The sequence below is a fragment of the Hibiscus syriacus genome, unplaced genomic scaffold (assembly GCF_006381635.1).
Source record: "Hibiscus syriacus cultivar Baekdansim isolate YM2019G1 unplaced genomic scaffold, ASM638163v2 tig00111621_pilon, whole genome shotgun sequence".
NCBI classification, from domain to species: domain Eukaryota; kingdom Viridiplantae; phylum Streptophyta; class Magnoliopsida; order Malvales; family Malvaceae; genus Hibiscus; species Hibiscus syriacus.
This window is the reverse complement of record NW_024063138.1, coordinates 443,576-459,567: the sequence shown is the minus strand read 5'-3', so window position 1 is coordinate 459,567 and position 15,992 is coordinate 443,576. Positions and strand designations below refer to the sequence as shown.

The 15,992-nt window shown below is 34.7% G+C and overlaps 1 protein-coding gene across 1 annotated transcript; it reads left to right on the top strand.

Moving 5' to 3' along the window:
- The first annotated feature begins 9,827 nt into the window (after positions 1–9,827).
- LOC120165959 (probable calcium-binding protein CML27) lies at positions 9,828–10,571 on the top strand. The gene has a single exon (XM_039175388.1). It carries the CDS (start codon positions 9,867–9,869, stop codon positions 10,362–10,364), a length of 498 nt encoding a protein of 165 aa, XP_039031319.1. The 5' UTR covers positions 9,828–9,866; the 3' UTR covers positions 10,365–10,571.
- Positions 10,572–15,992: the final 5,421 nt, after the last annotated feature.

The window sequence follows — 15,992 nt, the reverse complement described above, 5'->3', positions numbered from 1 at the left end:
TTTATGTTACCCATAAGTAATATAGTGTTATTATAAAATAGGTTCGAAAACTGTAGCAGAGCGAGGTGAAACCAGCAATCAGTAGATCTACTATTTGAACCTATTATCGAAGTGTGTTCCCTAATTATTACTGAACTATTTTATTGGTTTTAATATGAGGTACACTGAGTTCTTTGGTTACTGTTTTATTGATGCACCAATTTAATGTGATGATTTATGGAATTTATGTCACGGTGCAATTGAACTTTTGGATTGAATTACAATAGTATAGCTCTGATCAAGCTAATAAACAGAATGGGCCTAATGTGACTCTTGGGGCCCCAAGATACATTAGGTTGGCTTCCCTTGCTATATGAACTTTTTGCTGTGTGCTTAGAGTAAGCTATATGGAAAATAGTTTTGGAAATTACTGATGGTGTACAAGAAAAGAGTTTAAACTATGATTTTCAAAAGTTAAACTCTTTTTTGAATTTATGAGATTTACTGAACTATGATTTGTTTAATGTACCTATTGTGATTTTAAGGTAATATTGGGACACACTGAGCCTAGTTCACCTTTCGAAAATGTTTTTCCCCCTTTCAGATATTGTTGGTTAGATACATCGGTTCGAGCACTTGGAGGATCAACATATCTCTTGAAGTATATCTGATTGTAATGTTTTATCTTACTAGTTGACTTTATTTTGGTGACATGAACCTTATTTTAAAGTATCGTATTTTAGGATGATGACACTTTTGCTATTATTGTTCGGTTTATTGTGATTTTGATTTTGAAGACTTGTTTTAAATTAATTTATTACTTATTGGTATTATATTTACAAGTTGGGTTTTGATGGTATAATATCATGTCATTTATAATGTGATTTTACAATGATTGAATAACGGTTTAAGAAAATGTCTTTAAGAATCATGTATGTGATCCACTAGACTTAGTCAAAACGCATAGGCCGGGTCTAGGGGGTTACAGACGATGGTTTAGATATTCGAGTATCCATAATCACTTATGTACCAATGGACAATGAGTTATAATTTAATTGTTTGGTAAACAAGAAAGATTGTGTAAATATGATTCAAGTGAAACAATTGCTATTTGATATGGATTGTTTTATGAATAGGTATTCATTGTATGTTCTTGATTTTAGTTTCAATACATAGTATTTAATTGTTATTTGGACTATCTAAATAAGCTATATAAACTTATTCTGATTATTTAATGTCTTTGTGGGTAATTTTCGTTCATAGATATTTCAGGATTATATTCTAGGAGTTGCAAGTCACCCCAGAGATAAACAATGTAAAATTTCTTTTATTTAAACTTCTAGATAGTAATATATGTGTTTTGATTGTGTATATTTTATGTACATATGAAGTCATGTCATCTTGGTTTTGATTGCATATGCTTGATAATGTTTAAGTGAAGTTTATTCATTGATGAATAACATCATAATGCCAAGTTATGTGTTAATTGGGTGATTATTGGTGTGAAATTGAGAATCTAAGTCTTGAATATTCCATTATAATACCTTATAAAATTGGTTGAACCCTAGGTGAATTTGAATGTTTCAATGCCTATTTTTGTTGTTTTGAAGCATTGTGTAGGTTGTATGTGGTTTATATTAAACTTTTGGGTTAGGTGGCTGAAAACAAATGGGAAAAAAAGCCAAATTGTAATAATATTGTTTATATACCCTAGGTTTAGGGCTGTAACAAAGTCTTTACTAATGTGAATATGTATTTTTATTTTGATTGTATGTGTTGTTATGCGAGTTTGCGGTAAACTATGTGATATGACTCAGTTAGAGCACCTCAAATGGCATCTGTATCGATTTGGTTAGTTTCGGTGAGTTTATATGAGAATATGTTATATAGTCTAGAGCGATTGTGTACGAATTATGTATAAACTTCTGTCTTTGGTATGGTAGAGAAATGTTGTATATTTGGACTAAAATTTTGAGGAGGCAAAAGGATAATGATTTATATGTGTTATCAGTGATGAGGTGGGATTCGATTATTCATGTCACCAATGAACCATAGGGCGCTTTGTACATTATGGACCATTGAATTGCAAGAATGTTAATCTACTATTTAAGTATATCATCTTTGCTTCAAGCATGTTGCTATGACTTTTGATGTTATGTTTTGTATTATGTAACTTTTTATATATAGTGGGTGTCGTCCTTTGATCCTCTTTGTTTAGTCTTGACTACCTTACTAAGGTATAAGTTTACTATGTTTTAATTGTTTCTTATGACATCAATCTCTATAGAGTGTTCGGGATTATATTTGTAAGTGTTGCAAGTCAAATTTGATACATTTCCAGTGTAAATGTCTCTACTTAAACTCTTATAATGGTGGCATGTATATAAATGTTGTTATGTGTGTTGTGTAGTATTTTGAACCATTTTTAGCATAAGAATAATAGTATGTATAATTTTTTTTTTGAAAAATGGTACTTTGTATTAATGAAATTACAAAGTAACCACCCCAAGGGCCTCGTTAAAAAACCTCCCTAAGCCTAATAGGAAAAAGAGTACACCTTAGGGTGGGACTAAACGAAAAGCAGATAGACTATAACTAATACAATGATCACCATAACATGGAGCATACCACAACCCTACAACTTTAAATCCTAAACAAAACATTAAGATCGAACACAAACTTTAACTAGAAACAAGAACAAGCAAAGAAAAATAATACTTGGGCACACAACAAAATACTGACTCAAACCAGAAGCACTAACAGTGACAAACCATCTGGGTTGAAACTCCCATCGCTATAACACAACACCAGAGGTCTCAATTAACTTACACCACGAATGATAGCTTCCAGATTACAAACAAAGTCGTTCACCACTGGAATCAACAGCGACTATAAGTAATTTGTATAACTTTATAAAATATTTGGTCTGCCGAAAAAGAAATACCATTAAATCTGGTCTTATTTCTGCAAATCCAGATTACCCAAATCAAACCAAAAAAACCAAGTTGCCATAGATCTCGAACTCTCCTTCTTATTCTTTGAGAAAACCATGCCTCCAATACTTGTTTTATATTCTTCGAAAACACCATATTTACTTCCACACACTACACCATCGTTGCCAAACTTTCCAGACTACAACACAATGATATATAACATGGTTAATTGTTTTCGGCTCGCTTTTGCAAAACAAGCAGCAAGACTGATCATTGCAATTGACTCTTCTTTTTTCCAGCTCTAACATAACTGATAGTCTATGATGAACTGCTTTCCACACAAAAGCAGATACCTTAGGAGGATCAAATTTAAACCAAACCATTCTCCACACTGGATCTTCCATCTTACCATCACAAGCCACTTTTAAACAAAATTATTTCGGATTATAGATACCATCCTACGCTCCATACCAGATTACTCTGTCGACACCTTGTTCAACAATAACCGCTATATTCAAAACATGCCTAAATTCACTCCAAATTGACTTCTCCCATTCAAAAAAGCTCTTCTCATCTCAATCCTCCATTCCCATATTCTATGAACCCAACACCCAAAATCCTTAATCTTTCCGCATTTTTTAACAGCTAAACCATATATTCTCTGAAAAGAGTTTTTCAAAGAAACCTTTTGTCCAGTAATCTTTCTAAAATTCAATCTTATTCCCATTGCCCATTACAAACTTCAATTCAGCAAGAAATTCGGACTCCATAGACCTAGACGGATTCACAATATTACGCCACACCCAAGAAGAATTTCTATTTTTCACAGCTTTTGGAATAATTGAATCTTTGTCATAATTATACTTAGCTACCACTATCTTCCTCCATAAACTATCCTTTTCCACACTAAACCTCCAAATCCATTTATTGAGCAAGGAACAGTTTCTAATTTTAACATCAAAGATACCCAACCCCATTCGATTTTGATCTACATATAATATCCCATTTAATCCAGTGAATACTCCTAACAGACTTAGAATTCCAAACAAAGTTCGCTATGCATCTATTAATCCTCTCAACAATAGACTTGGGAATTAAGAAAATAGATATGTAATACACAAGCAAATTAACTATAACAGATTTAATAAGAGTTAACCTTCCTCCCAATGAAAGCAATTTACCTTTCCAGCTTTGGAGCTGATTTTTGACTTTATCCAAGATGGGCAGCCAGAGAGACTTTGAATTCTTCTGATGCCCTAACGGTAGACCCAAGTACGTAGACGAAAGCTCTGCCCAACCAAAATGAATTGATTATGTCCAACTCCTAACTCTACATTCTTCCACATTGATGCCAAATAACTTAGTTTTTCCATATTAATCTTCAAACCAACAACCACTTCGAAGATTTTTAAAACCCGATTAAAATTTAAAATTGACACAGCTTTTGAATCGGAAAAAATGAGCAGGTCATCTGCAAATTGGATATGTGATAAAAAAGTACCTCCAGACCCTACTTCTACACCACAACAAAGACCAGTGACAATTGCCTTCTTTATCATTCCATTGAGCTCCTCGTTAACAATGTTAAAGAGCAGCGACGACAACAGACATCCTTGTCTGAGACCCCTCTTGATTGAGAAATTGTTTTACAGACATCCATTGACTAATACAACAATCGTATGATTAAAAATACAAACGTTTACCCATTTCCTCCATCTTATATCGAAACTTATTTTCTTTATAATCAAATTCAAAAACTGCCAATCTATCGTATCGTAGGCTTTGCTAAAATCTGCCTTAATCAACACTGCTTCTTTCTTACTTTTTGTCAACCCATGAATGACTTCGTTGGCAATCATACTACAATCGGCTATCTGTTTTCCAGCAATAAAGGTGAACTGATTCTCTCCAATCACTTCAGCAAGACAACTGCCCATCCTCTTTGCCATTACACGGGACACAATCTTGTACATGCTGCCAACTAAGGAAATTGGACTGAAATCGTCAGGGTAAATATCTTGTGCTTTTTTTGGAATAAGCGCAATGAAGGATTTATTAAAAGAAAGGTCTTATACTCTGACCCAGAAAAACTCCTCCATAAACTTCATAACTTCGCCTTTAATATGCTTCCAAAATCTCTTAAAGAAATCCAAATTGAAACTGTCCAGTCCTGGCGCTCTTGATCCATCGGACGACTTTATTATAAACCAAGCATCCTCTTCCGTAAAAACACTTTCAATGATCCTTCTGGTGGCAGCATTTATTCTCTTAAGGGGATATCAAATCTCTTCAAAGGAATTATTTTCACCTCGTTATATCCAGCACAAAAATAGTTCACAAACGCTTGTTGAATTCCCACCGGATTCCTGTAAATCGAATTTTGAACCTTCAGCTTAGTGATCTAATTTTTTCGACCCCTTGAAACGGCTGAGAGATGAAAAAATTTCGTATTTTTATCTCCCTCTTTAAACCACCTAAGCCAAGATTTTTGTAACCATTCACGTTCTTCCTTCCTCACAGAAACCCATAGTCTTGCCTTCAACGATGTAATCTCCGGCTGAATTTATATATTACTCCAATCTAACGACCATCTCTCTTCTAGCGAATCAATCTTTTTACCAATCTCTTCTGTAGAATCGGGGTTCAGCTCCCTGACTGCTCCTTCTCTATCCTTGGTTGTATTTTTTGCCAGAAGTAACATTTTTCCTAGACCTTCGCCTTTGTTATCTGCACATATATCTATGATTCTTTTGGCTAGAATATGATCATCCTCCCAATAATTAAACCATTTAAAAGGTCTAATAAACTTCATTGACCTCTTCTATTTCAAAACAATTGGTTTATGATTGGATAAACCCCTAGGCAGTGAACATTGCACCAATTGAGGACACATACTGAAAATATCAGTTGAAATAAAAAATCTATCGAGCTACTCGCTACCATATTCCCACTACCCCTAAACCATGTAAACAAACTACCCTGATTTGGCACCTCAATCAACTCGCAAGCAGAAATAAACTCTTCAAAAATTCTCGTCACAACCGATTGATCCTGACTCCCTAATCTTTCGAACTCCAACCTAACAGTATTAAAATCTCCCCCCCCCCACTATCATCAAAATGTTCCAATTAGAAATAATAGAATTCAATTGCTCGAAAAACTCTCTTCTATCTCCTTGCACATTCTGCCCATAAACGTTAATAATCCCTATCACCTTGTTATTCCCAACTAATCTCCTTTTAAGAGCTATCATTCTCCTATGTACTGTTATACAACTTACATCAAACAAGTCTCTATCCCATAATGAAATTAGCCCACCCGAAGCCCTTTCAGTAGGCACAACAGTCATTTCCTTATCGGACTTCCATTTTAATCTTCTTAGGAGAAAACCACTCAGCTCAGTGACCTTAGACTCATGTAGCATAACCAAATTGACATTACTCGATTCAATAACCCTATGTACATCTCTTATATTTTCAAATTTCCCTAACCCTCAGACATTCCAAGATAAAACTGATAAACTATGTTTCATAAAATTAAAAACACCCACATAATCAGACATAAACAATAATCAAATCCAAACTCGGCACTAACCCATTTGCTCAATTGATTCCAACCTTTGTAACGCATCCCTTCTCAACTCTGAGAACTCCACCCCCAAAGCTTCTACAACAGCTAAAGTCTCTTATGCTTCAATGTCTACGCTCTTCTTGCCACCAGAGTGATCCCCACCTATGGCTCCATTTTGATTCCAACTGCTACTAACGTTCTGCTTTTCATCCTGATCATTAAATCCCTACATTTTTCTTTTCGCATTGTTAAATCTCGTGGAAACTTTGAGGCTGACCCAATTCGCCCCCTATCGTACTTGACTTTGGTAAATTATCAGCACCTGAATTCAGTGGGTCTTTGATCCTCTTCAAAGAAATCCTATTTGTGATTGCTAGATTATCAACAGAATTAACCAAATCTATAACTTTGAGGGATGACACTTCATTTATTGGAACGTCTAAAAGCCTTGAGCTATTGGAAATGGTTTGGGTCACCCAAACTAATTCTGGTTCCCTATTGATTGCTATTAGCACAAAACGCTCGTCGTAAGCAGGCTGCTCAACTGGCCCATTATTGGAAGTGATAGGAACTTCGTGCAGCCCCTCTTTAGAAGCACCAATGCAATCCACAATGGCTTCTGTATGCATCGATCCACCTTCCAAAAAAGCATAATCATTATCGCACCTCTGACTATTCGACTCAACCTGCTCCAGCTCATTAATATCTCCCTCGAGACCAACACCTACAACAACCTCATCCTCAAAGATCAGAGAGTTTGTTTCTTCTTCGACATCAGCACACCACACTCCACCCCCCACCATGGTTCCATCGATGAAGGCTCTAGCCTCTTCCTGCACTTCGGTTTGAATTTTAATAGTATACAAACGTCCTTTGAAGATAATAGAGATTTTCTCTAGAATGGATTATTCAGACTGAACTTCCAACAACACTCTTGCAACATCAAACCTATCTCGATCAGTAGTTTCTTTATCAATCAAAAGGACTCTTCCCCACAAGCTTCCAATGTCCTTGAAAAGCTTCACACTCCAAATAGAAAGAGGAACATCCTTAAGAGAGAACCATACTTTAATTTTTGACTCTATTTTCATATCCCTCCATAAATTTCAACTTGTTAAACCATAAACGAATCCATCATCTCTTTTTGACCAATATGTCTGGCGATCGATTTCATTTTTGAATTGGATAATCATCAACAGATCATGCCAAATGCTGACCTTCACGTCCAAGCCTTCAGCTCTAAATGATGTTTGGATAATATTATCGTTATAACTATTTTTAATTTTACCAACCAAACTTCTTTATCTCCACGATAACACTTTCTTCAAGATTAGAAAAATCTTACTTCTGACACTAGGAATTGATGAAGAACTCGCTTCACTATCATCAAAAACATTTACATGCATAACTACATCAGAACCACTATAGTTTCCATCCTGCTGACCATCAATCTTCTCATATGGCTTCCCACCTTCTGTCTACGCACCTCCAAGAACTTCTTTGAATGGCCTAGCGTCCCTTAAAGTTGGCTTCCATACCTTTTTAAAACTTCTTTATGCATCTACCTTCTTACTTTGGCTTTCAGGCGTTTTGTCATGGAAAACTCTGATATTGAACACGTCCATCACCCTACCATCCGCTCTCCTAACCGTTGTATTTACTTCAGTTCTATTTCTGAACCTTACAAATGCAAATGTAGATCCAACAACTTGTCTTTTTCTACTCTTATACACAATGAACACATCCAATACATCACCATAGGCCTGAAAAGCTTCCTTAAGAGAGGAAACGTGAATCCTTTTGCTAACATTATTGACGAAACCTGTGAAGAAATGAGCAGATCTCCCCACTTCACCATTCCTGCCTGAAGCTCTAGCCCTGGAGCTCATGATGTTTCGGTTCCTTGATGATTATATATAGTATGTATAAATTATGGTATGCATGACTTGATTTGTTAAATTCGTTGATGTTTTAAGCATGATAATGATGTTAAAATGGTAACATCTTGATTTATGTTTCAACTCATAAAAGTAAGTTAAGTTGGAGTTTGAATGATGCTAACGTGATAGTTATAGATGATTTTAGATAAAAGTTCATTATATAGAAAGTAGATAAGTTTGATTGATAAATTTGATGAATTTAATATGATCATAACATGTTTGAATCTTATTTTGATGTTGATTAACTAAGTTGGGTATTGCATGATCATTAGTGGATGTTTTGAAGGGTTTAAGACAAGTTTAAACAAGAATTTTGACTATTTGATGCATTTAGTATCAATACTATCTAGGTGGTATCAATATCAAATTAATAAGTGATATTAATACTACTCAAGGGAATATCAATACTATAAGTAACTTTTAGAATCTAATGTATCATTTTGATATCGGTACTGATCTTAAGTATGGATACTACTTCAACAGTATCGATACTCACAACTTGGTGTCTATATCATCATCATGTATTGGAGATATAATGTGTCAATTTGGTACTAATATCGTCTAAAAGTATTAATAATGTTCATAATTAAAGATACCTAAAGTTTGATATTGATACCAATAACTTAAATCAGTTAAAAATGACCACAAGGTCCTTGTACTATGCCTGAATTGTATTATGACTTTCGTGTTTGTATAATGTATATTTAACTCCAAAATAGTGATTGAAAGTATGAATGACTGCAAAATATCTAATTTTGTTCAATTTTAAGTTAGGTTTTATTATGATTAATCAATGTGATATCGTCGATCCAAATCTCGATTATGTTGGATTTAAGGTATTACATCTATGATTTGTATTATTTTCATGTTAATTTGTTCACTGTTTTTTGGAAAGAGTTTTGGGATTGTGTTGTATGTTTTCAATTGGCATGTGATTTTTATTAATTCCATTGTGTTTTACTTTGCTTTTGGACCCTTATTGGCATGAGTACTCAATAAATTCATTTTACTCATAAAAATTTGAATTTTATCTAGAGTTAAAAATTTAAGATTTTTTATTAGTTGAGAGTAAATACAATGGAATATTTGTTCTAAAATAACTCTAACTCTTTGAGATTAAATGTTTATACTCGTGGCATTCATAATGTTCGAGCTCTAGATCTTAAAGCGTGATAACAATTCTTTTATTATCGATGTCGCTTAGTTCATACCTAAAACTTTAAGTTAGATGAGAATTTAAAACTTTTAAAGAAGAATATAAACTATATAAAAGAACTTAGTACGGTACGTATACTCGTACAATACTGAATTTAGCAATAGTAGAGGAAAATGATACAAGTTACGGTCTTGGATTAGCATTTATTTGTTCTTCTGTTTCCCCTGGACTTCCCATTTTCCTCTCAAAATTATATTCCACTTTCCTTTTGTTCTTTTCTAAGCAACCATGTCGACAACTTCAAACACCACCACGAAATCCTCCCTCGTCAACGACGACGAACTCCAAAAGGTCTTCGACCAGTTCGACGCCAACAAGGACGGCAATATCTCCGTATCTGAACTCCGCGACGTCTTGAAAGCAATGGGCTCCAGCTACTCGGAGGACGAGCTCAAACGTGTCTTGGAAGACATCGACACCGACAAAGACGGCCTCATCGATTTCTCCGAGTTCTCCACTCTCTGCCGCTCGTCTTCCGATGAGGTCACCGCCGCCTTGGAGATGCGCGACGCCTTCGATTTGTACGACCAGGACAAGGACGGCCTGATCTCGAATAAAGAGTTGCATCTTGTCCTGAATCGGCTGGGGATGAATAGTTCGGTCGATGATTGTGCTCGGATGATCAAGTCGGTCGATTCCGACGGCGATGGGAATGTCAATTTCGAGGAGTTTCAGAAGATGATGAGTGCTTCGTTGATGAATAACGACAAGGGATCTAAGCCGTAGGATTGAAAGAATTTTGACGGTGAATGATTGATTCCGAGGACTCGGGTCAAAGGTAAGGTTTAGTCCTTTATGTCTGTTTTATGACTTTATGCTTGTTTCCAAAAATAATTTCATCAACATATCCTATCAAACTACCGTTCTTGTGGCATCGAATCAAATGAAAAATTAGCTCGGTTACCATTAATACCAGATTTGTTTTTATTTCAATTTTCATCCTTTTTTAGATTTAAGATAAATAGCGTAAGGATGTAATCTAGTTCTGTGTAGCAGATAAATTTATTTCTCATTTACATAAATATCCCCTTCCTAACTTAGATTTGGATTCTAATTAAAAACTACAAATATCCAATTCATTGGCATCTTATATAATTCCATAATCTAAAATAAAAACATCATGCATTGCAAATCCTGTTGACTTTGTTAGTTTTTGCACCTTAACACACCTAATTTTATGCTTATGATCGTAGATTAATTAATATTGGCGATGTTTGAATGATGCATGCTTAAAACTGAATCGTGTTTGTCTTTGCTTCTTTCTTATATATAAAATATGATTATATAAAGGCTTAGTTTTGCTTAGTCACATGTTAGTAGATCTGGGATCACCGCAAAAACACAGCTTTCATAAATTATTTAATTTATAGATGCCAAAACCAAGTTATCTTGATCAAATGGATATCTAGATGTTTCGGGTTTGAGCACCAACATTTACATAATATTTGGACGTTCATTATCAAATGATTGACAGCCTTTAGAACAAATACTATTACTTATAATCATCTAGATTAATCACAAAATTTATATATTTATTGGCATAGAAAAACAATACGATTATGTTATAGACCAATAAAATACATTCACCATTTACTTGTTGATAATGTACATTTTCTGCGTATCACGCAACCGAATTAAGTATTCATTTTCAAAATGAAACTTCCGAATTCCAAGTGTCTGAGACATTTCTTTGAGGACTATATCAACTAATGTCATCTGTCCTGTCCATAATTTTACATATTTTTTTATTCTACCTATTCTAAGGTTTGATTTGACTTATTTAGATCGACTTGCAGTAATTTTTTTTTGCATACACAAATATTCAAACTTAAAATCTTACTTAAACAATATTAAGTTGCTTACCACTTGAATTAACTCTTATTAGTATACTTATACATTTTTTTACTATATACTTTGTGCACAAATTGTTAATGACCAGTTTAATAATGAAATGAGCTTATTTACATCTGATTTATCTATCCAGGTTTACCAATCATTTGTATGGTTAAGATTAAGATGTTAAATTCAAGAGAAGATAAGCAAACTCTTTTAGAAACTATATTGATCTTTCTGCTTTACATTGGTTTTTTTTAATCTATTTTTTTATTATTTTAGTTGAACCCTAAAGTAAAACGGTAAACCCTTTCTCCAGAATCGTCAAACTCCAGCAGTATCAAGTCAAAAGAGTAATGGGACCTAATCATATACATATATTATAGGGTAAATTATGAATTTAGTTACCCAACTATTATCCTGGTTTCGTTTTAGTTGTCAACTTTTTTTTTCAAAATAATATCTAAAGTTATGTCTTGATTTTATTCTGGTCACCACCGTTTTAAAAATTATATAACTGCTGATGCGATACATTTTTTATTTTTTTAATGATGACATGACATTGCATTATGTGACACGTCAACATCACGTTAATTTTTTAACAATAAGTGACCAAAATATAATGTTAGACATGATTTAAAAAAATAGTTGGGTGATCAAAACGGAACCGTGAGAATAATTGAGTGACTAAATACATAGTTTACCCTATATACTATGGGAACATCTCTCCCTACTCATTCGATTTTACCATAATTCTACTTGGGACTTAGCACAATAGTACGTGTGTTTTTGTTGCGTTCAGAAACAATTATGTTGTACCTTTGGACCAACTACTTCGTATACGATAAGTTGGCAATCATTCTTTTGTTTATCAAGGTTTTTGGAGAAATTCATCCGCTGATTGAAATCTTTAGAGTTTTATATTCTTTGATCAAACATAATTCATAGACAAGACTATTGGAAGGTTTGAGAGATCTGTCAGGTCAAATCTACTATCAAACAGTCATATATATATATATATATATTTAATCTGACAACCTACACAGTCTTAGGTCTGACATAAGCACCCACCAAGGGTAAGTATATAAATCTTCATGCAATATTAAGGAGAAGATCTTGAACTCTCTCTTTCTCCATGCCTAAAATTATTTATTTTCAACTCACCACTCTTCATAAAACAATCATATACGAATTTTAGCCCAAATCAAAAAAGGGAACCGTCCACCGCCGTCGTAACTCATATCTTACCATCAACAATTAGTGAGGTAATCATGTACCCACTTCTCGACCGAAAGAATTAGTCAAAATGAACCCGCAAAAGAAAAGCAATCAACCCAACTTTCCTTCTTCCCAAACTCATGTCAAGGTGCCAGGTTTTTTCATTCAACTGCACCCAACCGTGTACGATTGGGCCTACTATCAGGCTTACCAGGGTGCCTACGACCAGATCGATCAACAGTTTGTGTACTCTCACGAATAAAACACCATGCAAATTCAGAACTTGCAGAACGAGTTGTGAATTCTGTAACGTAGTTTCAAGCTTCCCAAGATACCCAATTGTAGTTGCAGCAATAAAATCAACAACGAAAAAAGTTGGTACAAAAAATTCTTCAAGAGCTTTTGATCTTCTAGTGCCATGGAAGTAGGCGTCGAGGAAAGGAGGAAGAAAGGGCCTCCAACACCAAGGAGAGGTGTCAAGAAGAGCATGTCACTACTCGCCTGAACACTGTGGATGAAAAGGTTCCCTCAACTTTACCATAGGGGGGCAACATTGAATATGTACCTCAGCATATCGACCCAAGGGAGCAGGAGTAGAGAAATCGGATAGCAATCATGCAAAGGCATATCGACAATCTTCGAACTGTAAGCAGCTCTAGAGGGGATTGTTCCATAGAGGAGAAGATTCCTCTCATGCCCTATACACCAGCTTCTTATCCCATGCACTTCAAGCTGCCCAAGGAGATCTGCGGCGAGACCAGATACCCCACTGAGTAACTGTGCAGTACAATAACTATATAGACATCATTGAGGCCTCTAACGAGATTAAATGCATGTTGTCGTACATCCCCAACCAACTCGCTGATAATTAAATGTTACTCTATAACACTTCAAATTTCGATACCAAAGCTGACCTGTTGATTTGGATTTTCTCGAGTAAATTCTTATTTTTAATAAATATTAAGTGATTTCGATGTTTGGAAAGTGATAGATAAATTTTTAAAGAAATCTCATTTCTGAATATGATACTAGATAAATTATGAAATATTTTATGTCTAGTGGTTTTCCTCTATTAATTATTATTTTATTTATTATTAAATGATTTATGTTTTTTGGACATATGTAATTGATTTTGTATGAAATGTGAAGCCTTATTTTGTGGGAGTATTTTAGGGTTTAGGGATTTGAAACCTTAAATCCATTAATCAGCCAAACTAGCTTATTTTGGATTCAGTAGAATAATGAACCGATGAGGGTGATCACTGGTTCAGTAGCCCAGCCAAACTTAAACCAAACCAAACCAGGCCATCAATCCAACCCAACCAGTGAACCGACCTCAACAGGGTGCCCCAAATAGTAGTACTGGCAAGCCTAGTAACAATAAACGCCTTTATCTAGTAACCACTACGATAGAGGTAGAAAGAACGAATGGTGATGAGGCCGTGTCCTCGTGAGCTTCACCTACAACCATGCAAGAAACCAATAACCCAAAAGCAAGAATAAACAAAGCAAATAAGAAGAAACCAATGAAGCTTGGGGGAGCTTCGATCACGACATTCTGGGCTACATTTTGGATATCCCAGTAGTGGAGATAATCTTAGGTTTTTCTTATTAGTATTATTACATTTTGGATATCCCAGTAGTGGAGATACTCTTAGGTTTTTCTTATTAGTTATTATAACCAAGAGTATTTGGTCATTTCACTAACCGGTTGTTTTCGGTCTTTCATTTAGGCTTAACACGTACACACTAATTTCATATGGTATTCTCTTATAGTCTTATGCTTTCATATGTATTTCGGATCACTATTAGTCATTAACTAAAATTAGGGGTAATTTAGTAATTTACGCTATTACTGCTCAAATAATTAATAAATTAATGGACTAAATTGCTCAAATCGAAGACAAACAAGGCCAAATAAGCATCTAAATAAATTAAATATGACCTACTCGAATTGCAATCCAAAAGGAGAAATACCAAAAAAGTAATTACCTCTATTTTAAGAAAAACACGTGGATCCTCTATAGTCGGGTCGTGTTACGCACTGGTCGTCTTAAAATGATATCGCTTTGCTCCAAGGAAATACCCCCAAATTCAGCATATTCCCCTAATTTCTTCGTTTCTCCATGTTTGGCATTCATTAGTTCTTCTATAGATTCTTAGACCACTTGTTGTCGTCACGTTTATCGGTCGATTACTAGTCATCGATGATCGTCGTCGTCACTAGTGATCACCAAGTAAAAAACAGAAAGGTCTGACCTTTTTAGTCTGTTGAGTCTGAATCTGAGATTCGATTCCTAAGATTTTTCGCCGATCGTCGCAAATCTAAGGAAAGAACCTTTCTTCAATCGAACTAAAAAGTACATATACTACTACAGTCAACCATCGGATAAAGTTTGAGTGATGAACTTATCTCTGTTCGTGAAATAAGTGAAGGAAGTATTATTAAGTCGGTGAATAAAAGTGCGGCAAAAGTGGTAAAAGTGATATAGTGAGATTAGAATGAGAAATTAGTACCCAAGTGATAAGATATATGCATAATTGAAATTTTAGCATAGTGATAAGTGATTCATGAGAATAAGTGTCGATCCAACTATCACACTCTAGTTAATATTGTGGATATAAAGTGAGGTTTTAGTTTCTCCTTTATTCGTGTCTTGAATGTTAGAGCGCACAGCGAAAATGGAATATTCCTATCAGCGTGATAATAAGAAATTGATTCATAAGATTTTGTGTGTGTGAACCGCACTCATCTAATCAAGCCATTATGGGAAAAAGTGAGTTTACTCCGTAAATCAACAACCTATTAAAGCAAGTTCAATATGTAACACCTTAATCCAATCTGATCTGACCCGAAGTTCAAAGGATCAAGATGTTACACAAAGCTATCGAAGTGACTAACCATTTTCTTTGAAAACATTCATTGCATTCGTCATAAAAAACCATAGTTTAAAAGCATTGAGGAGTTTTGGCGATCCTAGACCCCTTCCTGAGTCCTTAAAATAAAGTTAGTCTTCTTGCCCAAATTAGTCTGATGGTATCAATATTAAGCCTTTCAGTATCGATATCGATCATGGGTATCGATACTCACCTTGGTTCCGATATCGCTTTTACGTTCGATGTTTTGAGAAAACCCTATAGTATCGATACCCCTACGCGGAGTATCAATACTACCTTTTTTTAATATTGATACTATCTTGAGTATCTGTACGAAAATTACATTCAATGTTTGAAAATTAATTCCAATATCGATACCCTTATTTAGAGTATCAACACTTCTTCTTTGTGGTATCGATACTGTGG

Bases quoted from the DNA above. Each gene is read 5' to 3' on its own strand.
- LOC120165959 (XM_039175388.1), top strand. From the start codon at position 9,867: ATGTCGACAACTTCAAACACCACCACGAAATCCTCCCTCGTCAACGAC.